Source organism: Felis catus, chromosome D1 (assembly GCF_018350175.1).
Source record: "Felis catus isolate Fca126 chromosome D1, F.catus_Fca126_mat1.0, whole genome shotgun sequence".
NCBI classification, from domain to species: Eukaryota; Metazoa; Chordata; class Mammalia; order Carnivora; family Felidae; genus Felis; species Felis catus.
In genome coordinates this window covers 109,792,400-109,820,043 of record NC_058377.1, presented here as the reverse complement: position 1 = coordinate 109,820,043, position 27,644 = coordinate 109,792,400, and the positions used below count along the sequence as shown (strand labels likewise).

The window sequence follows — 27,644 nt, the reverse complement described above, 5'->3', positions numbered from 1 at the left end:
TCACTGCCCCTAGCCCCCATGTTGTCCCAGGCTCAACTGTATTTCATCAACTTCTTAATTTCTTCAAAGCAATCAGCACTATTTGAAAGCACAGTATTTGGAAGTTCTAAAAAGTAAGGCCCAAGTAGCTGGCACAGTGAAAGCACTGAACAAACATTTATGCGAATGAATCTCCTGAATAAGAAAAGATTACCTGGGGAACACCCAAAGTTCAGCAACAAAACATATACAAACTGTCCTTCAACAAAGTAGAAAAAGAGGCAGTACAGTTTAGAAGGCTTGGTAGCCAGACTGCCCACTTTGGATCCTGACTCTTACTCTTGTTGGCTGGATAACCTAACCTCAGACAAGTTACTTAATTGTACTTGCCTCAGTTTCCAAACCAGAAAATGGGAATCACAGAACCTATCTCAAAGGGTTGCTGAGAATTAAGTCAGTTATATGTGTAAAGTGCAGCACCAAGCACACAGTATGCACTCAATTAATGTGTACTATTATCCGTCAGATCGGACTTTTTCCTACCTTGTTTTAAATACACAGGGTGACTTTTCCTTTATCTTATCCACTCAAAAAGGCTCACCATTTTTTTGTGTTTGTTTGTTCACCACACAACTCCAAGGGCACCTTTCAGATAGATTCAGATATCTGAATGGCACCTTTGGGAATTGTGCAACATGGTAGCACCATTCACAAGTTCTGGCAACCCCCTCCCCCTGGATTATGATGATCAGAAGATAAAGATGATCAAAAGACACAAGAAACAGAGAAGTACTTTGGAAACTATGAAAGTACTATACAGTGATCACTGTATTTATGAATCTACATTCTCTTGAAGTCACTGTCAGAAACAAGAGTGTGTTGGCCAGAGTACTGCCCTGACAGGAAAGAGTTCCTAGCTTCCATGATCCATGGATCATGGAATTAGATGGAAGAGATGGATTAAGGTTGGGGCTACCCTGAATTCACACTGAAGGCCACAACCAGCTCATGAAGTTGTTTCTTAAGAATGGTCATAGGATATTGAGCTACAGGGCAATTCATTATATTTCAATATTTGCTCATATCAATACCACAGCTTTTATCTCATTTTTCTATCCTTCAAAGAGAATATCAAAAGGAAATTTCTTGTTGTAACTTAATTATTGATCTCAAGACAGTGCATACTTACTTACTTTGGTTATCCAAATAAGCTGATTTCAAGATAAATTAAAAGGAGTATTAAATTGGCACCTGGGTTGAGGATTTTCCATAACCATTTAGTTTTTGACAATTGACAACAAAACCCTTCATACTTACTTTGGGCAAAGCCCTAGGGAAACGCAGTTTGAGAAGGCTTTTGAAATGTTCTGTGTTAGACTTAAAACTCTTAAGATTAACAGCAGAAAATCAGGATGGAAACATAGAACCTATCTACTGGATATTTCTCTTTAAATCAGGGTTTTCAATCTCACACTGTTGTCATTCTGGACTAGATAACCCTCCTCTGTGGGGGGTTGAGCTGTGTGTTTAGGATATTTTAACAGCATCCTTGGCCTCTACTCACTAGAATACCAGTAGTACTTCCCTAATCTGACAATCAAAAATGTCTCCAGGGGCACCTGGGTGGCTCAGTTGGTTAAGCATCCAACTTCAGCTCAGGTCATGATCTCACAGTTCATGGGTTCAAGCCCCATGTCAGGCTCTGTGCTGACACCTCCTCAGAGCCTAGAGCCTGCTTCAGATTCTGTGTCCCCCTCTCTGACCCTCCCCTGCCCACACTCTGTCTCTCTCTCTCAAAAATAAATACACATTTGGGGCGCCTGGGTGGCGCAGTCGGTTAAGCGTCCAACTTCAGCCAGGTCACGATCTCACGGTCCGTGAGTTCGAGCCCCGCGTCGGGCTCTGGGCTGATGGCTCAGAGCCTGGAGCCTGTTTCCAATTCTGTGTCTCCCTCTCTCTCTCTGCCCCTCCCCCGTTCATGCTCTGTCTCTCTCTGTCCCAAAAATAAATAAAAACGTTGAAAAAAAAAAAAATTTAAAAAAATAAAAAAAAAAAATAAAAAAAATAAAAAAAATAAAAAAAAAAAAATAAATACACATTTAAAAAAAATGTCTCCTGATATTGCCAAATATCCCAAAGAGGCAAACTCACACCCAGTCGAGAACCGTTGCTTTAAGTAATCTGTTCCAATTTTCTAAAACATCTACCCAATATTCTCTCCTCTCCCTTTCAAAACTCCTTCCTTTGGGGCACCTGGGTGGCTCAGTCGGTTGAGCTTCCGACTTCGGCTCAGGTCAAGATCTCACGGTCTGTGAGTTCGAGCCCCGTGTCTGGCTCTGTGCTGACAGCTCAGAGCCTGAAGCCTGCTTCAGATTCTGTGTCTCCCTCTCTCTCTGACCCTCCCCCACTCATGCTCTGTCTCTCTCTGTCTCAAAAATAAATACACATTAAAAAAAATTTAAAGGGGCGCCTGGGTGGCTCAGTGGGTTGAGCGTCCGACTTCGGCTCAGGTCATGATCTCGCAGTTCATGAGTTCAAGCCCCACGTCGGGCCCTGGTGCTGACAGCTCAGAGCCTGGAGCCTGCTTTAGATTCTGTGTCCCCCTTTCTTACCACCCCACCCCTGCTTGTGCTCTGTCTCTGTCTTTCAAAAATGAATAAACATAAAAAAAATTTTTTTTTTAAATTTAAAACTCCTTCCTGATCTTCCTAATAACCCAAACTTAATCCCAGGGTCCACCTTAATTCTTCATTCGCCTCCCAAATCCTCAGAAATCCCTAAGTACAATTCCCTCTATGACAGGTCAGTTCTCTTGTCGAAACAGCTGGTGATTAAGATGATACTGAAACTCAGCACTTGTGATCCCCAATCAAGCACTTTTTTCCATCATAACATGCTGCTAGCCATCAGTCACCAAGTTTTGTGAGTCCTTCATTTTTCCTCCCTTTCTATTTCTATTAACTATTCCCCAGAACAGTGGTTCTTAAACTTCTGCATGTATCAGAATCACCTGGCCTGTTAAAGCACAAATTGCTGGGCCCCAACACAGGGTTTCTAATACAGTAAATACAGAGCAGGGTCCCCCAAATTTGCATTTCTAACATGTTCCCAGATACCCAGATAATGCTGATGCTGCCGGTGAGGGAACCACACTTGGAGAACCACTGCCCTAGAGCTCAGATACCTATCACCTTAAGAGATAACTTATTTCAATATTCTTTTGGACACATCCCAGACCTGAAACTGCAAAAATATTACTCCTAAAACACCACTTTGATCAAATTGCTATTTGATTAAAAACAAACCACAACTTCCAATGGCTCTCTATGGTCCATACCTGGCCTTCATAATTGTTTAAAGTATGTTCCCAACATTATGAACAGTGCCTCCCAAAACAAATCTACTTTAGTCCTATGAATCTAATGAGCATCCTCAGGATAGGCCTAATAAGTGTCCCACTCCATAGTAAAGCTTATGCTGTCTTTACCTCCTGTAAGGCCACCCTCTTCCCTCCTCCTCTCTACCTACCTGAAGGAGGCCTTCACCACTGTATCTGCCAAAACCACTCGCTTGGTCACTATCTGCTGCCTTCTATCTTTATGGTTTAAGTTTTTACCAAGTACTCACAGATAGAGAAAACCCCCAAGAACCTAAAATTTAAAACAGAAAACAATGATATGAGTGACATGCATAAATAAAAGGCTTGACATACACACAAACTGCACAAATACTGCTGTTTTAATAGATCAAGTGCAATAAGCTCAAAGTTCACAAAAAGAATGTGCCAACTTTTTCTAAACATGATAAAGCACTGACTGTCAAATATTTGTAGCTATCTCATTTAGGATGTTAGGATCTGTGAGGGAAGAAATTTTAAAAGCAGTTTCAAAAAACGAGAAAGTACTTAGTCTGCAACTTTCTACAACAGGAGTGGCTATCATTTGTTTTCTGTATGAGATAACACTGCTAGAAAGATGACAAGGTGTGACACAAGAAACATGGGGTTCAAGGTCTGGTTCCATTCCTCACCAACTTTGTGATCTTGGCCAAGTCACAGGCTAAAGGTTCCATTTCCATTAAAAAAAAAAAAAAGTTTAGAACTATACCATCTACCTTATAGGCAGTTTTGAGAATTAAATAAGGTAATGTAGGGGCGCCTGGGTGGCGCAGTCAGTTAAGCGTCCGACTTCAGCCAGGTCACAATCTCGCGGTCCGTGAGTTCGAGCCCCGCGTCGGGCTCTGGGCTGATGGCTCAGAGCCTGGAGCCTGTTTCCAATTCTGTGTCTCCCTCTCTCTCTGCCCCTCACCCGTTCATGCTCTGTCTCTCTCTGTCCCAAAAATAAACGTTGAAAAAAAAATTAAAAAAAAAAAATAAGGTAATGTATATGAAAGAACTCAGCCTAGTATGTGGCTCATAAATGCTTACTGAATTCTAACATTTGTTGACATAAAAGCACAAAGCAACAATATAGGATTATTCCAAAAATGAGATTACACAGAGCAAATTAATGAAAACTACAGTCAAGGATGTCCACTTCCCAAGAAGAAAAAAAAATTTTTTTTAACATTTATTTATTTTGAGAGAGAGAGCGAGCAAGCAGGGGAGGGGCAGAGGGAGAGAGAGAATCACAAGCAGGCTCCATGCACAGAGCCTGACATGGGGCTTGATCTCATGATCCATGAGATCGTGACTTGAGCCAAAATCAAGGGTTGGATGCTTAACTGACTGACCCACCCAGGCGCCCCCAAGAAGAAAAATTTTGCAGGACATAAAATAATGCCATGTCTCTCTGTATGGTATACAGTAAATATATCAATTCTTTGGCTTAATGATCAAAACCAAAACTTGAGAATAACACAAACACCATCACTTGCAACTTTGCAACTTTAAGGCTATCTAAAAGCCAGCTAAAACCTTGAAATAGAAGATTTAGGACAGGATTAGAGGTAGGAGAACTTAAAATTCAGAATGAGCTTTTAAAGTTAACATTTTTTCATTTGTAATGGCCCAAACACTATAAATATGTAAATATGTTCATCTGGGATGTGTGCTAAGCATATACAATATATATACAGATATAATATATATACATATACATATGTATACATTATATCTGTATATATATCGTCATAGCTTAAAGCTTCTGGTTCGAGGCGCCTGGGTGGCTCAGTTGATTAAGCATCTCACTCTTGATATCAGCTTAGGTCATGATCTCATGGTTGTGAGATTGAGCCTCACGTCCATGCTCAGCATGGAGCCTGCTTGGGATTCTCTCTATCCCTCTACCACTCATTCTCTCTCTCAAAAGTAGCTTCTGGTTCTATGTACACTGCAAGACATACCCAGGTATTTGGCTCGTCCCCAGTCACCAAATTCTCCTCCATTCCAGTGGCTTATTCCTAGCACTCAAGAAACTGGTAGCAAAGAAAAGTATTTATCAGGGCTTCCAACAACATCAACAAATACTTATTGAGCCCTTTCTGTGTTGTAGACGGAGTACTTTCTCTTTTTTTTGAGGCTACTTATTGAGCACTTTCTATGTGTAAGGCACTATTTGAAGCATCCAGTATATACCATAAACAAAAAGAAAGTCTCAACTCTCAAGGAGCATATACTCCAAAGGAGAGAGATGCACAAACAAACAAGTATGGTACTGATTAGTGCTCAGCAAAATAAAACAAGAGAAAGTGATAGGGCTTAAATACAGTCCTCATTATGTGTCCCTAAAATATAGCTTACTGTGGAAGACTGATGCATAAGAATAAAGAATTAGCTCCCTCATTATTTGTATTTTGAATCACCCAAAAAATGGGCAACAAGTTTTTCCTACATCATCAGTAAGGAGGCTGCAACACTCGGAACAATGTACTCCTCCACCAACACAGTTGAAGGTTAAGTCTAATGAAATAATTATAAGTAAGCAAATTCAACAATTTAGATCGTCTTAATTTTTTTCCAGTTGTTAACAGTATGATACTTTCATGCTAGGAAAAAAAATGGCTTAAAACTAGGATTTTATTTTGCCTAGTCCATTCTTGGTCAGAATAGACCTTAGTGTGGTCAGAAAGACCACTCATTCAGAGTAGGACTGTTTGCAAAAGGGATGATCTGGTAACTGCTGCTGAATCTGGGAAGACAATTTTTAAGGGTAACCCAAAGAATGGTGAGAATATCACTAGGGCTTCAGTGCCCTCAGTTTCTTACAAAAGATAAATGATTTAGCTGTTTCGAAGAAAACCGTATGTTGGGAACATTAACAGTACTGAACATCCAATATATAAGAACATCCTTTAGAATATCTCTTAATGTCATCATCAAGATTGACAAGGAAACTGAATTCTCCAGTAAATCGACAACTCCTTCTTCAGATAACACCACTAGACTTAGGTGAATTCAGGAGTAAAAATATTCAGGTTACATAATTTCTTTTACCAGGAAGTATACTGTCTTCACTTTCTTTTACAATGATTTAGGTGTCCGTTTGTTTCTACAATTGCCTTTGGCAGAAGCTAATGAATTTTTTCCATACTAAATGTAACAATGTGTACAAAATATTATACACGTTGAAGGCACATATCATAATCCAGTGTATTAAAATATTTAACAAGGGCCATCTCTTCCAATAAAAGTGGAAAAAGTCCCATGTTAAAGTGATACTACATAGCATAGAAATCTTAAGCATTTAAATGCACATTATTTTGCCCTTGATTTTCTATGCAATAACAAGGATTGCTCTGGATTGGTATGATTTTAGAAACCTGAAAGATCATTATAATTGCTAAGGATTTAACTTAACATTTTAGATTAAGAAACTGTAAGGTATTATACTGAACATTCCCTACAAATAAATACTTAAATATACACGGACAGTAACAAACATCCAAAACTGCTCCAACACTTTGGCTCGTGAAATCAAATGGGAAAAAAAAAAGTTCTATCTTCAGTACTTGTCAATATTTCTCAATAAGGTTCTCCATCTAAATTTACCAGAAACACAGATATAAATCCTCTTTACCTCAGGACAACCAAATACCCACCCATCGCCAACACTGAAGCTTCTATCCCTCTCACTGGACTACCCTTTCAAGTGTATCAATTTGCCTTAGAGATCTGGCTTTGTTCTAGGAATCTATACACAAAACTACTAATCTTCTCATTAAAAAACAAAACAAAACAATGTCTTGCTTAGGAATAATCAAACATTGTTCGCCCACCCTTGTCATTTCCTACTCTGCAAAACAAGCATTCTCGCTCCAGAAAGTAGAGCGAATATCCCAAATGTACTACATACACACCATCTTCAAAGGTACAATTTCCCTTCCACATGTAATAGTAAATAGATTGGCAAAAGGTACGCCATTTTTTTTTTAAACGAGCTGTTTCTGACTTTAAAAAATGACAAAGAGGATACAAACATAATCAAAACTTGCCAAATTCAGCCTATGCACTTGAGAAATAGCTATATCATCAGCAAAAAGCACTGATATGATCTATTGTTAGATCATTACTATTAACAGTATTCTTACTAATAAAAATACAACTTTTTTTTCTTAAAGATAGGTAAAAGGTCCAAAATACAAAAAAGTCATTCCAAAATGAGTCTAGACTCAGGCTTTTAATTCTGGTATTCTGTTCTCTCTCTCAAGAGGCTACTTTGAAGGTATATCACAGAGGGATGCCTATTTAGGTTTTGTCCCCTAAAACAACATGGAAGTAACATTTAAAAACACTATAATCAATGTATTAGATAATTCCATTCAATCTGACAAATATATATTATACGAGACCATGCAAATTTTAATCACTAAGCCAAATAAGTAAACCTGTCATTTGTCTCTTTCAAACTTTATCCTCTATGACCAACAACTGCAAAACAAAAATAAGTTCTACACTTTAGCCTAAAGACAAGGTGTTAAAAAATAGTTAACTACTATAAAAATCAGCCTTTATAGTCTTAAAATTCCTCAAGTAAGATCTAACTTAATCAATGCTGGATCAATAGGAGCACTCACCAGAGAGAGAGAGAGAGAGAGAGAGAGAGAGAGAGAGAGAGAGAGAGAGACATGAAGTTTGGTAGGCAAACTTGTCACTCAAATAAGCTGCCAACATGCTCTCACATCAAAAATTATGGTATAGAAGGGATTTATACTTCAGATATAATTTGGTCATGTAATCTTAGAAAGGAAAATACATGGGACGCCTGGGTGGCTCAGCTGGTTAAGCATCTGACTTCAGCTCAGGTCATGATCTCACAGTTAGTGAGTCTGAGCCTTGCGCCGCAGGGGTCTGTGCGGACAGTGAGGAGCCTGGAGCCTGCTTCGGATTCTGCGTCTCCCTCTCTCTCTGCCCCTCCCGTGTGTGTGCGAGCTCTCTCTAAAATACATGAACATTTAAAAAAACTAAAAAAAAAACTAAAAAAAAAAAAAAGGAAAACAGACATCAGTCACTCTAAACTTCAGAATTATCACCCAAAATTGTAAATAAGAGCCCCCAAAATACCTGATGTACCCTCTTATACAACACTGCTACAATAGCACATGAACCAAAAGAAAAAATATGCTAGATAAGGAAAGGGTTAATGTGTGCAACAGGTAGCACTTTATGATTAAAAAAAAAAAAAAAAAAAAACAACTTGCCAGGACAAAAGTCACAGATTCCTTGGATCTCCTTACTGCTACCTCCCTATCTTAAAAATGTTAAAAAATGTGAAGAACTTTTGCTAGCTGAAGAAAAGGCTCTTCCTTTGAAAGACTGGATCCCAAGATCCAAGATCCCTCAGGTATTTAACAGCTCAACAATTCTTACAGGCCTGACATGATACAAATGAATTCCCCATATAGAGCTGGGAATAATCACCTGGGAAGAGAATTTTGCAGCATCCTTTCTTCCACGTTCCCAAAGCTTAAGAAATGTCAAAACAAAAACCAATCCTTAGCACACAAAATTTCACTACTGATACACGTAGTTTATTTCTAAAAGCTAAAGAAATGTATTCTCAATACACGAATTGGGAGACAAGAGGCAAATCTCTGAAATAAGACTTGCCAGAACATACGCCTGCTAGATATACTTGCCAATGCACTCCACACCTTTGTAAGAGTCACGTTTAAAAAAAGAAAAAGTAGCCTTTTCTCAAAAAGAGTGGAGATCATCAGAAAATAAGATTATAGAATCACTCTTTCCCCCCCCAAATTCAGTCTAAAATGCAGACCTAAAGAAGACCACCACAAATTCCTTCAGTAATCTTCTAGGTCTTTCAGTTTACCAAAATTCACACAGTACAGACAATTCTTTGGTTTTCCCCAAACCTTACTCTACAGACACAAATTCAAATTTCTGAAATATATGGTGAGAATGTTAATAAAGTTCTCTTTCACTAGGAAATACCAAAATCAAAGTCTTAAACTCCAATAGGGAAACCCTGAAAGTAGGTCTTAAGGCAGCAAAGCATTCATATGCACACGCAAGGAAATTCCCTCCAAATCATTACTAAGTAAAAATTTCTTTCAACAAGATGCATCTCATATTTCCCTCCCAAAAATACAAAACACAGAACTTTTGGTATTCCACATTTTCACTCAGTCCCCACCAACCCTCTAAACTTATCAGTATTACTTGTGTGTTAAAAAATAAAAATAAAAATCCATAGTTCTACTCCCCAGCTCAAAGCCACAAATCCTGACACACCATAATCTACAAAATGATACAGAACTATCCTTCCTCAGTTTCGCCCCTAAGATTTACATTCGAATCTAACTTAATCAGATTACATATCAGTATTGCAAAATTAGTAATCCTTGTCACGTTGTAATCCACAAAATCCTTTGATTTACAATAGTTTGTATAGAAATTAAGACTACATATACAAGTCCATTTCCAAACAGGATGAGTATTAAGGCTCTAACTGCTTGGCCTAAAAACCTAATGAATCTACCTTCTTTCCTCTGGTACACAGGAAAGCCACCTGAAAAGTTTTAATGATAGTAGGTTCACAAAGAGAAACAAAATAGTTATTGTGCTTCAAAATTGAAAAAAAAAAAAAAAAGGATAAAATACTAACCAATCTCTGGCTGTAACGAATCCTTTCTTCTTCGGGTTCCATCTCTCACTCTTCTGTTGAAATTACTGTAAAGAAACCACTCCAGGGCTGCCTTCCTCTTCCTCCTTAGGAACCAGATTGCAACACTAAAGAATAATGATATGAGCAGAGATGAGAACTCATCCTCAAACTCAAGCTTTCTTTCAGAGAAAGGAGATTTAAGATACGTGTACGTTAAAGGCTGACAAATCTGGTTCCTCTTCATCAGTCTGAGACCCCTCTGCTCTCGGGCAAGTGGTTCCATGTCATGACCAACATGAATCACGTTACAACTGTCCGAGGCCTAGGCAAAAGGAGGTGATGCTGGTTTCAGTTCCTGGTGGATGGGCCACACCACTGTTTCTCCCCACAGGACTACAATAAGCAAGCCTCCCCTTGATGGCAGCGATAGCAGGGGGAAAAAAAAAAAAAAAAAGAGGTGGGGGGACACTTTTATCTGTAGAGAGCTGACCAGGTGAAGCAGGCACCGAACTAATCCAGATCCCAATCAAATTAGTTCTCTCTCAATGGTAATTAGAAACTAAAGGGGGGGGGGGAGGGCAGACCACATAAAAAGAGGACAAGAAATCAGGATTTAAAGATTCCAAAACAATTTCCCATACCCCTCTAGTAAAGCCGTACACAATCGTCGCCTTCCTTCCCAGACTCCCTGGATCTTTTCATTCCCAAACCAACACTCCACCCCAACCAAGATGTGTACAACTCCGAAACAAATTCAAGAGAGTTGCAGATCAGGTTCAAAAATTCCATTAGATCCTTCGGGATAAAGTAATAAAATGAGCGACTCCATCCAGAGAAATTAAGTAAAATACATCTTTTCCAAAAATTACGACCGGTTTGCACCACGGTCGATCTATAATACCAAGAAAGGTTTTTCTTTTTTCTAAATATTCTCAAGGATAATGGCTTCCATAGGGAACGCAGATTTTTTTCCTCCTTTTTGTAACTACATTACAGCCACGTTAATAGCATCCTTTCAAAACTGCTCCAAGACCAGAGGACCCAATGACACAGTTTGCAAGAGCAGTTGGTGGCAGAGCCCTCCTAGAGGAAGCCCTTGTCCCGAGTCGGGAGGGAAAGAAACCGTGTTTGCACCCCCTGGGCGAGTGTCGCCCGGGACTGAGCGCAGCCAGGGCCGGCCAGGAAAATGGCAAATCTCGCCGGGATCCCCGAAAGGAAAGGCGTTTCAATGGTTCACCCATCGGAAAAAGAAATAGAAACTTTACATTAAGACTTTAGATACCACGGTGAACCAAACTTCCAGGAGGGGGGGGGGGGCGCGGAGGGGGAATCTCACCGGGGATTTTGCTCGTGAGTTCTTGTCCAAGTGAGAAGTAAAAGATTCCAAAAACTGAGAGGAAAAATTAAATCCCAAACGTCGTCTTCGGGTTTTTCCGTGGATCGACCCACTATCCAGAGAGGGTCAGGGCGACCCGGAAAAGAGGAAACAGTTGCTGAATCAAACCTCCTCTTCAGGCTTCGGAGACCAGCAGTCGGAGGCGTCAGGAGAGGGGAGCGCGACCCCTCGGCGCCGAGCCCGGGGCGCCCCCGCCTCCCCCGGGCCAGCGGTCAGCAGCCCGAGCCCGAGCCCCGAGCCAGCCCCGGCCGCGGGGAGCGCCCTCTTCGCCGTGCCCTAGGCAAGCAGCCGCCCGGCCGCCTCCGGAGCCCAGGAGCGGCGGCCGATCAGCTGAGACCGGCCGGCCCGAGGTTCCCCGCGCCGCCCCGGCCCCCCGGAACGCGGGCCCCGGCCCCGGGGGGCGGAGAGGGCGGGAGCGGCGCGGCGCGCCGGGCTGGGGGCCCGGGCTCCCCTCGCGTCTCCCCCTCAGCCGGGGCTCCGCGCTGCGGGACGAGCCCCCGGCTACTCCCCAGTCGCAGAGGAGGGACTCCGGGGGATGGGCCCCCTGGCGTTGCCCCTCCTCCCGGAGCGCCCCCTGCCCAGGATAGACGGAGCGGCGACAGGCCCAGCCGCTGGGAAGGTGCTCTGCGAGCCGCAGCCTCCGCCGCCGCCGCCGCTGCCGCCGGGGAGGGGTGTTGTTTCCCTCACACAGGAGGAGCCGCTGAAGCAGCCGCCGCCATTTTGAACCCGTCAGACTCTCACATACACACAGCTCCGCGGCGCACTGCGCAGGCGCCGCCCCCCCACCCCTCCTCCGGCTCGCCTCCACCCCCACCCCCCTCCAAGCCTCCCTTCGTTTCTTACCGCTCTCCGGGGCGCACGTGAACGCGCACGCGTCACTCCCCTCTAACGCGGACACTCCGCGGCGCGCGCACGCGCGGATGCGTCGGCCTCGAATCGCCCGCGCCCGACGACGCCGACGCGGCTCCCCGCCCCCCTTCGCGTCAGCCCGCCCGCCCTCCCGCCGGCCCACCGCCCCCGCTCCCCGAGGGCCTTCTTCCTGGGCTCGGGCCCGACCTGCTGCTCGCGCCTGCGCGCAGGCCAGGATCCTCCTCCGCGCGCGCCCTCCCCTCCCACACGCCCTCGCTCGAACACACAGACTTCGCCTCTGTGACCCCGCCCCTTGCCGGCCAGCTGCGCCGGCGGCCCTCCCCCACCTCTCCCGGGAGGGTGGTGACCCCCCCCCCGACCCCCCACAAAGCACAACCAACCCCCCCCCCAAGCAGTAGGGAGAAGCGCCCCATTCCCTTTCAACCGCCCTCTGCCCCAGTCGGCCCGTCACAGTCACACAACCTGAAGGCCAGGCGGCCTGGGCCAGAGCAGCCGTTGCCCGCCTCAAAGCGGGGGTCTCCCGGGGTCAGGCTGCTGGGCCCGGCCGGTCCGACCTCGGCGCCGTGTTCGGGCCTGTCCAGGGCGAGGGGCCGCAGAGAAGGGGCGCCTTTGCGCTGGCTGCCCTCCCCTCGCCCGCCGGCCAGTGGGCCGAGGACGGCCTGCCCGCCATCCCCGGGCAGGCCCCAGCGGCCCCCGCCGCGGGGCCCGTTCGCCCCCGGCTCGGGGTCTCCTCGGTGCAGCGGCTCGGCCCCGCCTCACCCACTCCTCGCCGCTCCGAAGGGGCAGGAAACGGGAGTAGCATGTCTGTCCTGGGCTCGGCTCCCCCGGGGGAGCTCCAGGCGCTTGACAAGGGCGTCCACAGGTACCAGGCGCGGGAGTGGTCTCCGCGACGGCCCGGGGGCGGCGGCGGCCGGCGCGCCCACTGCGGGCCCGAGGCGCCCGGGGAGGTGGCCCTGGAAGCCCCCGCTCCTCGGCCACGCTCAGGTTTCCGCAGCGCCGGTGCCCCCCGGCGCCCCGGGTGGGACGTGACCCCGCCCCCGGCGAGTCGGGGCGCCCCCACGGAGGGGTGCGCGGGTCGCCCCGGCCCCCGGGCCGACCCCGCCGCCCCGGGCCGCGGCGGGCGCGGGAGGCCCGGCCGGGAAGATGTCTCCTCTCGGTGCGCGCAGCTTCGCGCGAGGGTCAGCGACGGGGCAGCGGCCGCCCGAGCCGCGCCGGCCCTGCCCACGAACAGGCTCCCGCAGCTCGACAGCTGCCCGACGGGCTAGCAGGCTGGGGACGTCGACGGAGCCCGGCCAGAGGTATCTGAGCAACGCCATGCGAGCAGCCCAACCGCGATCAGGGCATTTCCCCAGCCAATCTCGTGCTTTGGGGCCCGTTTAAATTATAAATCCCATAAAGGACCGTGGCTTGGGCGTTACGCATCCGGGTCGGCACTGTTGGCTGCACTACACTCTTGCCGAGAGGTGTCACACAGATCTTTTTCTCCCTGCCTTGGGTTCCCACTCTTTAACCTCGGATTCCTGGGATCCGGGGATCCGGGGATGCAGGGCAGGGGAGGAATGGAGTGAATCATATAACTTCTATAAACAGCCTTCAACTCTTTTAGGAAGATGATAAAGACAATTGAAATAATGATAGCTTCTATTTCTATTAAGATTTGAACTCTTGGGTAAAGGCACTATGTAAACCCAAGGTATTATTATTTATTACCACACGGCGTTTTTCTACATGCATACGTCGGGAGTTTTGCAGACATTCTCTACTTTGTTTCACAGCATCCTTAGGAGTCAAGCAAACGTGCCTGGTAGTACTATACTCCTGTTAAAGATAGACAGTTGAAGTTTGGAAAGGTTAAACAGCTTGCCTAATTACTCTAACGGAGAGGAGTCCAGCGCTCTGCGATAGCAGACCGCAGCGTCTCACAACAAAATGAAAGGTTTGTCAGCACGCTTGGGGTGATGAGCACCGAGTGGTGTGTGGAATTCTAGAATCACCGTACGGTACACCTGAAACTTAGACTGTATGTTAACTGGGATTAAAATTAAAACTTAAAAAAAAAAAAAGATTTGTTAATACGGCCTGACCCTCTTGCATTCCAGTCACTGGGAAATATTCTTTATTCTGATACCAGTTTGTGTTCAGACTTCTTAGATTTTCAGGAGCACGGATGTGAAGACCTTCACCAAAACTTTATCAGGTCCAAAGCCTTTTTAAGTCTTTCAGACTACAGTAAAATATACCTTAAAAGCAGCAGTCTTTCACATTGGTGCTACCAGACATGGTCCCAGAGGCAACTGGCTGTCTATCGGTATAGAAAAAGGCAGCAGCTCGCTTTGTTTTTAAGTAGAAGAGGAGGACTCTTGCTATCCTTAGATTAAGTGTTAGGCCTCGTTGCTGTTTGCAAAATAAATGGCTTTATTACCTTGCCACCTGTCCTTGTAACCCGTGGGATACTTCAGCGAAAAGAGAAGGAGAAGGAGGTCTCTAGCAGTAGCTCAACTTGTTTTTGCCCTTTTTCTTATGGTTCCGACCCCCTTAAGTAATTAACCGTCAACACCGAGTGAGTTGCTCATTTTCAGCAAAAAGATACCTCCTACAGATTTAACCCAGTTGGTACGCTGGGAGGAAACCTAAGAAGGCTCTAAGAGCAGTAACAGTAATACTTCATTTGAACAGAACTGCGAGTAAAAGTTTGTCAGATTGCAACCAGCTCTTTTCCAGTTGAAAGCTATTTAACTAGTGTGCATTGCATGGCGGAGCCGGGGGGGGGGAGGAGGAATAGCGTTTAAACAGATATACACAAGCATTCTTTGTTGATATTTGAAAGATGTGCAGGGTGAGATAAGAGATAGTCAGGTGCCTAGTGATTCCTCCCAAATCCCAATTGGCAAAGGTGTAATTTTGAGGCTCGCTGCTTGCCCTAAAAGGACATTGTCAAGAATAGACTTTGGGTGATTCCCCAAGAAGGGCAGTAGAGCTATGAACTGTATGGCTTCAACTGTAACTGCAGGGAGATGCAGGGAGTAGTAGATGAGAAGGAAAGAAAGGTGCCTTCTAGAGACATGGAGAAGAGGACCCCTGGTTGAAATAAGCTGGTACCTTAATAAGATATTAACACATCTCTGCCTTCTTGAGCAAAGCTGAGACCCAACAAGTGCTAAGAGTCAAAATCCAGATCACCCACTTCTTTTGGGAGACTTTAGTAGGCGAAAGAACTGTGTAGTCTCATGAAGTAAGTTAATCTATCTCTAATTTCTCTGCACTCCTTAGATGTTAAGGAAATAGGGATGTCTCAAGCAGTAGAAGTCTAAACCGACATAGAGAAATCTGTCTCGAAGATGCCCTAAGAGGTAGCATAACTAGTGGTTAAAAAGCTTTGACATCTGAGACTGAAGGTATACCCTCTACCAGCTATCTGATCCTAATGAACTCCTCAAAGCCCGTTTTTCATCTATGAAGTAGGAAAATGCCTAACTCTCAAATGAATAATGTCTTAAAGCTCAATGTCTGGCACATGATAACCTCCAATTGTGAGCATTTACTATGTTTCTCACCTCTGTTGTTGTTTTTTTTTAAGTTTATTATTTATTTTGAGAGAGAGCATGAGCAAGGGAGGGAGAGGGACAGAGAGAGAGAGGGAGAGAGAGAATCCCAAGCAGGCTCCATGCTGGCAGCACGGAGCCCAACCCCAGCTCAAACTCATGAACCATCGTGAGATCATGACCTGAGCCTAAACCAAAGGCAGAAGCTTAACCAACTCAAGCGCCCAGGCGCCCGTTTCTGACCTCTAGTTTTAAGGAAAGTTTTAAGTAAAGATGTTTCAATATTTAGGCAAATTGACATGGAGTATAAGTAGTGACTTAGAGCTTCTCTTTCCCTTTCTAGCTGCTAAGCCTTTCTTTCCTCCCTACCCTTTGTGTCTCTGATTTCCATTTTCCTCTCTTCCTGGACTCTGCCTGTGCTTCTCTCATCATCACCTCCCTCCTAAGGTCTCTTTCTTTCCCTCCTTCTCTCCATCACTGTGCCACTCTCCACCTGCTGTGTGCATTCCTGTCTCCCAGCCCAGCCTGTTGTCTTCTACTGTGTCCTCGGCAGACCTTACTTGCTCACTTCCCCTTATCCATCCATTTGGAGCACTTAATCCCATGCTCTCTAGTTTTGTTACTTAATCATTTCCTGAATGGGGCACCTGGGTAGCTCAGTCGGTTGAGCATCCAGCTCATGGTCTCGGCTCTGGTCATGATCTCGTGGTTTGTGGGTTTGAGCCCCTCATCGGGCTTTGTGCTGACAGCACGGAGCCTGCTTGGGATTCTCTCTCTCTCCCTCTTTCTCTGCCCCTCCCCAGGTCATGCACCCTCGCTTTCTGTCTCTCGCTCTCAAAATGAATAAATAAACTTAAAAAAAATCATTTCCTGACCACCTCCGTCCACCTCCTTACACTAGACGATAAGTTCTGTCAAGGCAAGAGCCTGGCCACATTTGTATCTGTCAAAAAAACCTTCCAAAATCAATATCACTTACTTACTGTGTCAACCTTAGGAGGGATAAACACTAGGTGTTGGGTGATTGTGAGTTTTAAGGGATAGAAAGTTTTGTTTAGGGGTGCCTGGGTGGCTCAGTTGTTTAAGCATCCGACTTCGGCTTGGGTCATTATCCCACAGTTCGTGAGTTTGAGCCCCACATCGGGCTCTGTGCTGACAGCTCAGAGCCTGGAGCCTGCTTTGGATTCTGTGTCTTCCTCTCTCTCTCTGTCCTTCCCCCACTCATGCTCTGTCTCTGTCTCTCAAAAATGAATAAACGTTAAAAAAAAATTTTAAGTTTATTTTTAATGTTTATTTATTTTGAGAGAGAGCGAGCCGGGGAAGTGCAGAGAGAGGGAGAGAGGGAGAATCCCAAGCTTGAACTTGAAATGGGCTTGAACCCGCAAATCATAAGATCATGACCTGAGCCTAAACCAAGAGTCACTTAACTCACTGACCCACCCAGTCACCCCTAGAAGTTTTCTTTTGAGTTTGGAAGTAAAAATTGAAATTGATCAGGAGAAAAAAAAAAAAGGAAGCCAGAAATGCCCTGTCAGTTGTCATATCATTGAACATGAACGGCACACGAGATTCTCGTAAGCCTCAGGGAGCATCGTTGATTCTTTAGGACTATGGGACCACAGCCCTCCCTGGCCCAATGCCTCCTTGCTGCCATTTTTTCTAGACATATAGTCTGCCTTTGTGCAGACCTGCCTCCCCTGACATATGGGTTTGACTTTGGCTGTTCGGGCACCTGCAGCAGCATCTGGGATCCACCTGCTCTTTTGAGCAGCCTTACTTCACGTTGGGGTAGGGCCACCCTCACTTTCACTTCTAAGAGGGAGGACTCCCCGCCTTTCCTGGAAGTGGGTCTTGAGCCGAGCCCTGTGCCTCACTACACCTGTGTTCGGTCTGGGGCTGTTTCTGGCTCCCTGGGGTTTCGGATCTGTTTGCAACCTTATGCTCATTTGCTGGCTCAGGTATTGATAGCTTTTCAGTCCTCCAGCCACATCCCCAAAGGGCTAGTTGCCTAAACACTTAGGCCTGTTCCTGGATTCTTCTAGTGGATCTGATCTTTGCCCATCTTCTTCGAGAGCATCCACTGCCTTTTGTCAGATTCGGCTAAAGCTGGCCCTTCTTTGGCCGCTTTGTGAGAGGTTCTTACCAGCTGTGTGTTATTAGCCCAGGCCCCTCACCTATCAGGATCCCTGTTCTCGCTTTAATAAAACTGACATAATGACTCCTGCCCTGTTTCCTGCTGGGATTGTTGTGGAATCAAATGGACTAATGCACACGAACGCTCTACGAAAGCTGGAAGACAACACATTTAGACAAGATTGCTGGTTCTCCTATTTCTGTTTATTTCTTCTTTTTACTACATGAAGGAATTGTTTTGTTGCTACGTACTGTGTGGCCAACACTAAACTGAGTGCTTATATGGAGACAAAAGATTTGAAAGATTAGAAAGCTTGGCTTTTACCCGTGAAGACTTCACGTCATGGAGGAGATACCATGAAGACAGGACATGCTTGGAGAACAATCATCATTACGGTCAATCGCCAGAAGATAATGTAAGAATAGGAACTGGATAGAGAATTCCACCTGGATGTAGGCCCCATGGGATAGGAAAATTTGTTCATTTTGTTCACATTCATTGCTGTATCCCCGGTGCCCAGGACAGTGCTGGCATTTATTCGACCGTGTTTATTGATTCCATGAATACAGTAGTACAGTGATGCTTTTGAGAGACAGGGGTGTGAAGACCAGAGGGCTTGGAACCTTTGCAGGTAGGTTTGGTTTTGACGGAGTAAGAGAGGCACATAGATCCTGGAGCAAAGGATTGGTGTGATAACAATTGTTGCAGGTGAACTGTTCCTGCAGCTGTCACTTAGGTTGGAATAGAGGTGACAGACAAAGCCCTACAACTGCAAACCCAGCCAGGTAGCAAGGATGCGAATTTAAGGCCAAGTTCATCACTCTCTTTACTCCAGCTTCTCTTGTGACCTACTCTTTCCACTCTACTTATCTCTACGGCTTCCAGTTTCTGGGTGTCGTCTCTAGAGTCCATATTGGAGTACAGCTTTCGATGTGATATCATAAACTTAATATCTCCAGTCAACTTTTTTTTTTCAAAATGCCTCTTTTAATTACACCATTCATTATATCTCAAGTGTATAATTTTAAAATGACAATCTCCTTTTTTTTTTTCCAAAATGCCTACTAAATATTTCAACTCCGAAATGTATTCAGTTGTCTTTCTCTTTCTGGCTAAATCTATTTGCACACTCTCTGGGGGACCTCAAGAAAATATTGACAACATTGAAGGTGAGATTTTCATGTTGTGGTTTTTTTTTGCAATTATGCCTGATTTGCCACACAGCTTGGAGTTTGTGTTTTGATTTTGTCACAATTACTAGATCTGCTTCTACCGTTGATCTAATTATCTTATTGTTGGGGAGCTGCACATCCTTAGTAAACTTTCTATCCCCATATAATTTCGTTGGTATAAGGAATGTGGGAGACACTATGTGTTTACTCTTAGCCTCTATTATTGAAACTGATTACAAGATTTAGCAACATCTGTGTTTTTTTAAAGTTTATTTTGAGAGAGAGAGCACACAAGCTGGGAAAGGGCAGAGAGGGAGGGAGGGAGAGAAAGATTTTCTGTGTTCACGGCGCAGAGACCTACACGGGGCTCAATCCCACAGAACCATGAGATCATGACCTGAGCTGAAATCAAAAGTCGGACGCTTAACCCACTGAGCCACCTAGGCACCTCCCAACATCTATTTTTAATGGATATGTTTCTGTTGGTGAAAGCTTATGTTCTGCATGAATGTTACTATTTGCATGAATGTTAGTATTGTCTATAATATATTTAAGCATTTTCTGTTTCACTTCAGTATTTAGTGCTCATTTGCTATTTCCTATATTTTACACAGTTTTATAGTCAACCAATTCAGAAAAGTGGGCAAATCGAATTCTCAGATCCAGCTTGCTGGAAGATAAATATAGAATCTGCAATGTCTTCCTTTCTCTGAATCCACATTATTCCTCTTGAAGGGACCATATTTCGTTCCATATGCGTTTAAGTTGCTCCTTAATACACAGGCGTGCGATCTGGCTGCTATTGATAGGAGAACAATGCCCCTCATTTCCAATAGCGGCTCTTCATTCGCTGGTGTACTTCTGATGAAACCTGCCACCCACCGTCTCACATTTGATTGGATCTCTGTGTGACCATCAGCATCGTCAACCACAAAACACATGCCAGTTTTTAACTACCTGCTGGGTCCTCAAGATTTAAAATATAAAACTGGGACCTTGCCCTCAAGGGGCTTACAGTTTAAAGAGAAAAGAAAAGGACAAAAAGACGACTACCTCAAAACTGTCAAGGTGCATAGACCAACAAGTGCCTGGTAGGGCTGGAAGAGGGAGGAGACTGCACACTTCAGAATCTGCAGCCATAGTTCTCTCTCATCCAGGGCTCCCCGGTGCATTTACTCGGTGCTGCACCGACTTCTTCCTTAGGCTCTGTTAGATCCCCCTCTGTTGGGCACATTAGCATTGATTCGCAGAATCTCAGAGCTGGCGTGGAGCTTGGAGGTCATTTAATCCAACCCGCTCATTTTAAAAACCGGCAGTCTGAGACCCAAAGATGTTAAGCAGCTTGGCCAAGGTCATGCAGCTAGTTTAGTAATGAAATTGGAACTATAAACCATGTCTTCTGATCGCTGCTTTTTCTGCTACTACTCAAATTGATGTCATTTCTAACCATCAGATCTAAGATCATTCATTTGTTCCTTCCCCAGAAAGAGCACCAGCCTGCTCAGGACACTGTACTTGGCACTGAGGTTGATCGCAATGTGGGTGTGCATGAGACCACCTTATGTGTGCGTGGGGGGGGGGGGTGTCAGGTGACCATATAAATTAGCCTCTAATTTATAGACCCTTTGAAACAGCAAAAAGGTCTGATAATAACTATATGCACATCAGGTGTTAACTAAGATGAGTGCCATGATGGACATCAGGTCTCTGCAGGATATATGCACGGTCTGTACAGGATACTGTGAGGGCACAAAGGTGGGAGGGGCCAATTCTGCACAAAGGGGCGGGGGAGGGGTGTGCAGTCAGGGAAGTCTTTCTGGAGGAGGTGATGCTTGAAAGTTACTGAGGTTTTGATGTTAACCAAGAAGACAATGGGGGAAGGGCATTTCCTATCCCTGACACGCTCTGGACGCAGCAGGATGGCCAGCAAGAGCTGAGTCTGCAAAGGTGGGGAGAATTCTATCCCAGAGGACCCCTCACACCATGTTCAGCAAGCAGATGGGGGCGCAGTGACCCCCAGTCCCCTTTGGATCCCGGCAGATATCTGGTCATCCAGGCAGCAAATATTTACTGAGTATCTACTAGGTAGCAGGCACTGCCATAGGGAATACGGTGGACATGACAGACAGATGGCTGTTCTGAGAGACAACATGGTATGGCGGCCCGGCAGGGCCCCTGGAGATGTGCTGTCTATATTCCCAGTCTAGCTGCATCCTGCACTGATTATGTCACTTTGATCAAGCCACGGAGCTCTTAGGGTTTCAGTTTCCTCATCCATAAAATGGGGATGAGTCCCTCCTCATAGGTGGTTGTCACAAGATCTAAACGGGTTAACACTCACCGTGCTAGAACAGCACCTGGAACCTAGCAAGTGCTATACAAGTTTGTGAAATAAACCTGAGCTTACAGTTGGGGGCACCACAGCAAATTACTTATTAGATAAATTCTGTGAAGAAAATAGGAGGGCATCTCTGAGGAGCTGACATTGGAGTTGAGATCATATGACAAAAAGGAACATTCCAGGGAAAGAGAACCGCTTGAGCCAAGGCCCTCAGTGGGACCAGACATTCCTGTACTTAAAAAGAAGTGAGCCAGGGGCGCCTGGGTGGCTCAGTCGGTTAAGCATCTGACTCTTGATTTCAGCTCAGATCATGATCTCACAGCTCGTGAGTTTGAGCCCCTCATCGCCTCAGCACTGACGGTGCGGAGCCTGTTTGGGATTCTCTCTCTCTCTCTCTCTCTCTCTCTCTCTCTCTCTCTCTTTCTCTCTCTCCCCCTTTCTCTCTGCCCCTCTGCAATTCTCTCTCTCTCTCAAAATAAATAAACTTAAAATTAAAAAAAGGGGGGGCACCTAGGTGGCTCAGTTGGTTAAGTGACCTGCTCAGGTCATGATCTCCCAGTTCATGAGTTCAAGCCCCTGCATCTGGCTCTCTGCTGCGAGTGCGGAGTCCAGAGTAGGCTTCCGATCCCCATCCCCTTTGTTTTCTGCCCCCCCTTGTTCATTTTCTCTCTCTCAAAAATAAATACGTACATTAAAAAGAAGAAAAGAAGAAGAAGAAGCTGCCCAGATTGGCCAAGGTGGAGAGGGGTCTGAGAGGGGTCTGAGATGACTCAGGCTGGTGTACAGAGCTTGCCGCAAGCTGAGAGTGTACTCTCAGGGCAGGGACAGCCCATGGTGGTCCTGGAAACAAGGGGATGACAAGATCAAATTTATGTTTCAGAAAGAACTCTCATGCAAAAGCAGAATGCTGGAGGGAAAATTAAGGTGTTCTGTCTCTCACTTTGAACTTGAGGCCATGGCCTCAGGCAGTAAATCTAGTAGAGGAGAGGGAAGGTAGAGGACAGCTCCCAGGGTCTGGCCACACCCAGGGCTGTGTGGGCAGAGGGGTTGTGCCAGCTCCTGAAGTGAGGGCATCCGGGAGAAGCAGGGGCAGGGCAGGAGGAGGGGGATCGCACCACTCAGTCGCTGAGACTGGGGCCCTTCAAGGGCTGGGACAGAGGAAAGCAGTGACACCCAGACCCACCGTGGAAGGAACGAGGACCGAGATGGCCCATAGAAGTGTAGGAGGAGGGACGCCTGGGTGGCTCAGTAGTTAAGTGTCTGACTTCGGCTCAGGTCATGATCTCAAGATCAGGTCATGATCTTGAGATTCTGAGTTCAAGCCCTGCATCTGGCTCTGTGCTGACCGCTCAGAGCCTGGAGCTGCTTTGGTTTCTGTCTCTCTCTCTCTCTCTCTCTCTCTCTCTCTCTCTGCCCCTCCCCTGCTCACACTCTGTCTGTCTGTCTCTTTCTCAAAAATAAACATTGAAAGGAAGTTTTAAAAAGTGTGGGAGGAGACCAGAATCTCAGGGAGAGGGCTGCAGCTGAGAGGACGCTGCACCTGGCCCTTTATCGGTCCCTGCTTCTTGCTTGACGAATGAATGAATGTGGGAAGTGTCCAGCAGGGGAAGAGGAATCCATAAAAGCAGCTGAGAAGGAAAGACCGAAGAGGTAGGACACGGGAAGGAGCGTGGAGGACAGTGTCCAGCAGGAGGGAGGGGTTGGGGGCAAGACACAGCTGGAAGACGTCCCCCTCCGTGGGGAGCCATTATGACATCACCTTTGACAGCAGCGTCAGCGCAGATGGGGGTGGGGGGCCAGAATGCGATGAGCCAAGAATGAATGGGAAGAAAAGATGGCAAGTGTAACCCTCCTTGAAGAGCAGAGGGAAGACAGGAGTATGATGGGAAAGAACCGAGCTTGTGTGTGGCCTGCAAGGTGTCGGTAGAGAGAGGGCTTGGAAGTGGAACCTGGAAGTACAGGAGGCTCCTTGTGTGGAACAGCCAGCGAGGGCGGACCGGCCCTGAGATTAGCTCCGGCTAAGACACCTTCCTCTGAACTTGGAGAGGCTGCACAGAGATGGTTTGGGGGGTGCGGGGGCAAGAGGCTAATGCATTTACACCTGAGAACCCCTGGAGCTGTCTTAGGGATGGAGAAGGCAGTGTGGTAGGCTTTCGACCCCCATCCCTCTCTCTCTGACAGAAGCCATGTCCTTGGATTTGGGGAGCAGTAGGGGGCTGGCGGGGAGCCTACCTCCTGTGACCTGTAGTCGTGCGAGAGGTCGGTGAGGAAGGAGAACTTAGAAGAGCCCAAAGCAGGCCACATGGGTCCCCAGCTGACAGATAAACATGGGTTTTCTGCCTGCCTCAGGTTCAGCTCTACCTCCCTCCCATAATTGCCCTTGGACTTTCTGCAAAGCCTGGCACTCAGCCCTCAGCTCTTCCTTCCCTTCAGGTCTCCACTTCTCCTAACTTCAGATATCATCTAGGTGGGGGTGACTCCCACAGTTACAGCAACCCTGACCTTCCCACACAGCCTGGCCAGCAACTTCGCTGTTGGAGCTTCCCCTGGGACTTTCCCATGAGGAGTGAGTCTCCCGCATGATCCTCGCCTCCAAACAGGTTCAGGCTCTGCTCCCTCCTCCCCAGGCCCTCCTCTGCCCCCAAACATGTGCACCAGGCCTTCCCTGCTGCCCCCCACCCCCGTGGATTCCCACAGGCCTGTAAAACACCCACCCAGTTTGGCATTTACTGCATGACCTTTTTGCATTTTATTTTTTTTTAATTTTTTTTTCAACGTTTATTTATTTTTGGGACAAAGAGAGACAGAGCATGAACGGGCGAGGGGCCTTTTTGCATTTTAAAAATCTCCAGTGAGTATGTTTCAGTCTCCCTCATGGAGAATGTTCCCTGAAGTAAGCCCCTCCTGGAGTAAGCCCCCCTGAGGGCTGGGGCTTACGCGTGCTGACTTCCTCCACCGTCTCTGGAATCAGCCCTCGAAAAAAGTCATTTCCGGGGCCCCTGGGTGGCCGGGTCAGTCGGTTGAGTGTCCGACTTCGATTCAGGTCATGATCTCACTGTTTGTGAGTTCGAGCCCTGCATCAGGCTCTCTGCTGTCAGCACAGAGCCTGCTTCAGATCCTCTGTCCCCGCGACCCCACCCTCCCCACCCCCCCACCCCCGCTCCTCCCAGCTTGCGCTCGATCTCTGTCTCTCTCTCTCTCTCTCTCTCAAATAAATAAACATTAAAAAAAAAAGAAAATAGCCATTTCCTCACTCATTTCATGTAATATGAGAGCAGGCCACTGTCTGGGGATGGAGGGCACAGGGAACAGACTAGAGGGCTTGCCAGGAAAGAGGTGAACTTCATAAAGTAACTCTCAGAGGAGAACATTGCGGGCACAAAGTATTTGCATCTGAGTAGAGACTCAAATGGGATGAAATGATGGAAGAGGCCATTGAGTCCCTTTGTCAAGAAGGCCCAGCCAGTGGGTGGCGGAGACCGAAGAGGAAGAGAGAGCCAAGGGCCTGAAGAGGATCTGGTGGCGAGTTTAGCCTGGGATGGCAGCAGGTTGGTGGCCAATAGTCTCGAGGGGCTCCAGAAAGGGCAGTGTCCCACACTCAAGGCCAGAGATAAGAAAAGCATCTGTAACACCAGCTCTGGGCACCTGGTCAGCTGTCGCTGGAGGCGAGGCTGGTAAGGGGGAGGGTTGATGGTCACAGGCTAGACTGAGGCAGTGACTGAGGGACGGGAAGAGGAGTGGAAACCAGGCCGAGAAAGACCAGTGTTTGGCAGAGGGCACGAAGTGAGGAGGATGACAGTGACTCATAGAGTCGAAGCTTCGCCCTGCGAGCAGGAGGCAAGGCATGAACAGAGGAGAGGCCGATGAACACTGCATTTCTTGGTGGTCCCCATTCAACTCCGTTCAAAAGGGTTGAAGAGAAAAGGTCGGAAAGGCCCCATGGGTGGTCTTAAGGGAGCATGGCGGCGTCTTCCCTCTGTGCAAGTGGAAGGGGCCAGCCGTCCTCACCTCATCTGACGCAGTCACGGCGTGGGTGTGTGGCTTGCGACCTAGGTTTGACCCGGCAGACCTTCTATTTCCGAATATTGATCCTGAGCCAGGTGAAGCTCCCTGGCTTCCCGCCAACCCAAATGTGGTCCACCAGTACCCAGAAAATTCTGAGAGCCACCTCCCCCACCATACACGCACACTTAGATTAAGCTCCTCTCTGGTTGGCTGGAGTCCATTTCTGTCGCTTGCGACCAAGGACCAAGAACTCTAAGTCTGAGAGCTTGACCCTGTTGACTGAAGGTTGAGGATGCGGTCAGATTCCTATGCGGATGTGGAGTCCAAGGAAGAATCCAGAAGAACCACAGATTTGTTCATCTCGTCAGTTTTCCTATGTGCTAGGTACGAGGGATGGAAAGAAATGTGGCAGACTCTGGCCTTTTTTTTTTTTTTAAGTGTATTTATTTTTGAGAGACACTGAGACAACATGAGCAGGGGAGGGACGGAGAGAGAATGGGAGAGAGAGACAGAGAGAGAATGGATCCCAGCCAGGCTCCACACCATCACAGAGCCCGATATGGGGCTCAAACTCACGGAACCATGAAATCATGACCTGAACTGGAACCAAGAGTCGGACGCTTCATCGACTGAGCCACCCAGGTGCCCCGACTCTGGTCTTCATGTAAACAAAGTGAGTGTGTCTTGATTTGAGTTCACCCAGAAGCAAAACTCGGCACAAGGATTCCAGTGCAAGTCGTTTATGTGGGAGGGTGGTCCTAGGAAGCACTGGTAGGGAAGTGCGGAAATAGGACAGGGAAGAGAAGGCGGCCAACAGAAGGGGCATCTCAGGCGAGCTGCTACAGCGGGTCCCTGCAGCTCAGCCTGGCTGGGGCCTCTGGGAGGGTAGAACAGGCTTCAGAGTTTCACTTACCCACCAGATGCCATCTGTCATTGGTTGAGGGGTGCCTCCAGAGGCCATGAGCTCCTTAGAACTTTCACTGCCTTGCACACGTGCAGAGTTGGTAGCTTAAGGAGCCCTCAGGCAGAGACACAGAATGTGGGTTGCTAGGGGGCCATGGATGGGCCACCACATCCGGGACTGTGGAATGCAGTGGAGAGAGAGAGTTCTATGGGTTCTCAGCACTGGGACAGGGGCCGTGGGCATCAGAAGAGAGCAGTCAGTTCCAGAGAGAAAAGATCCTCAGATTAGCTTTTCAAAAAAAATTTTTTTAACGTTTGTTCATTTTTTGAGAGACAGAGCATGAACGGGGAAGGGGCACAGAGAGAGGGAGACACAGACTCCGCAGCAGGCTCCGGGCTCAGAGCTGTCAGCACAGAACTCACGAGCTGTGAGATCATGACCTGAGCTGAAGTAGGACACTTAACCGACAGAGCCACCCGGGCCCCAAAGATGCCCTTTTAAACCAGTCGCATTTCTTGGGGCACCTGGCTGACTCAGTCGGTAGAGCATGCGACTCTTGATCCTGGGGTCGTGAGTTCGAGCCGCCTGTTGGGCGTAGAGATTGCTTAAATAAATAAACTAAAAAAAAAAAAAATACAGGTGAGGTCGTGTTCCTGCTCTGTTAACACACAGAAGGCTGTGTGTGTCAAGTGACAAGTGACATAAAATGAAGCTCTCCAAGGGCTGCTGGCTGCCTGAATGGCTGCAGGGAGCCTCCCGCGGGAACTTGACGGCCAGGCACGGGTGCAGTGCAGGAACATGGTGAGGAAGAAGCTTCCCGGGGCATCAGACTGGGGCAAGGCGGAAGAGGGACAGGCACTGCTGTGGGCCGGGGGATGAGACACGTCCACCCAACATGGGAGGAGCCCAAGACAGAAGTCACACCATCTCAGGCGCCGGAGAGCACTAGGTCTGCAAAAGGCGAGGAAGACTCAGCCCTTTCTCTCAAGCAGAACCACGGTCCAGTGGAGGAGATCAAAAAGGCCACGATAAGTGATGGAGGGAGGTGACGGCTGCCGTGGCAGGGCGTGGCAGCAGCCTGGGAGCAGACATGGGAAGCAGAGAGAGCAAGGTGGTCTGATCCTGCAGCGGAAAGACGAACTCTGCCTCCCACTTCCTCACCCCCACACACCCCTCCCTCCTGCCTGCCCGCTCCTATGCACCCGGCGCCCAGGCCAAGGACACCTGCTTCCTCCATGCC

The 27,644-nt window shown here is 47.0% G+C and overlaps 1 protein-coding gene across 7 annotated transcripts in view; it reads right to left on the bottom strand.

Moving 5' to 3' along the window:
• KDM2A (lysine demethylase 2A) overlaps window positions 1-11,606 on the bottom strand; it is a 113,598-nt gene extending 101,992 nt beyond the window's left edge. The window contains exons 1-4 of one of the 7 annotated variants that reach the window (XM_045039590.1): window positions 11,377-11,500; window positions 10,253-10,362; window positions 10,041-10,165; window positions 3,607-3,629 (exon numbers count right to left, since the gene is read on the bottom strand). In XM_045039590.1, the coding sequence (XP_044895525.1) occupies window positions 3,607-3,629; window positions 10,041-10,165; window positions 10,253-10,323 (219 nt within the window). In that variant the 5' untranslated portion in view covers window positions 10,324-10,362; window positions 11,377-11,500. Of the gene's footprint in view, window positions 1-3,507; window positions 3,630-10,040; window positions 10,166-10,252; window positions 10,363-11,376 lie in introns of those variants that run through there. The other 6 variants (XM_023240102.2, XM_045039591.1, XM_045039592.1 and 3 more) reach the window with 6 other exon arrangements.
• Window positions 11,607-27,644: the final 16,038 nt, after the last annotated feature.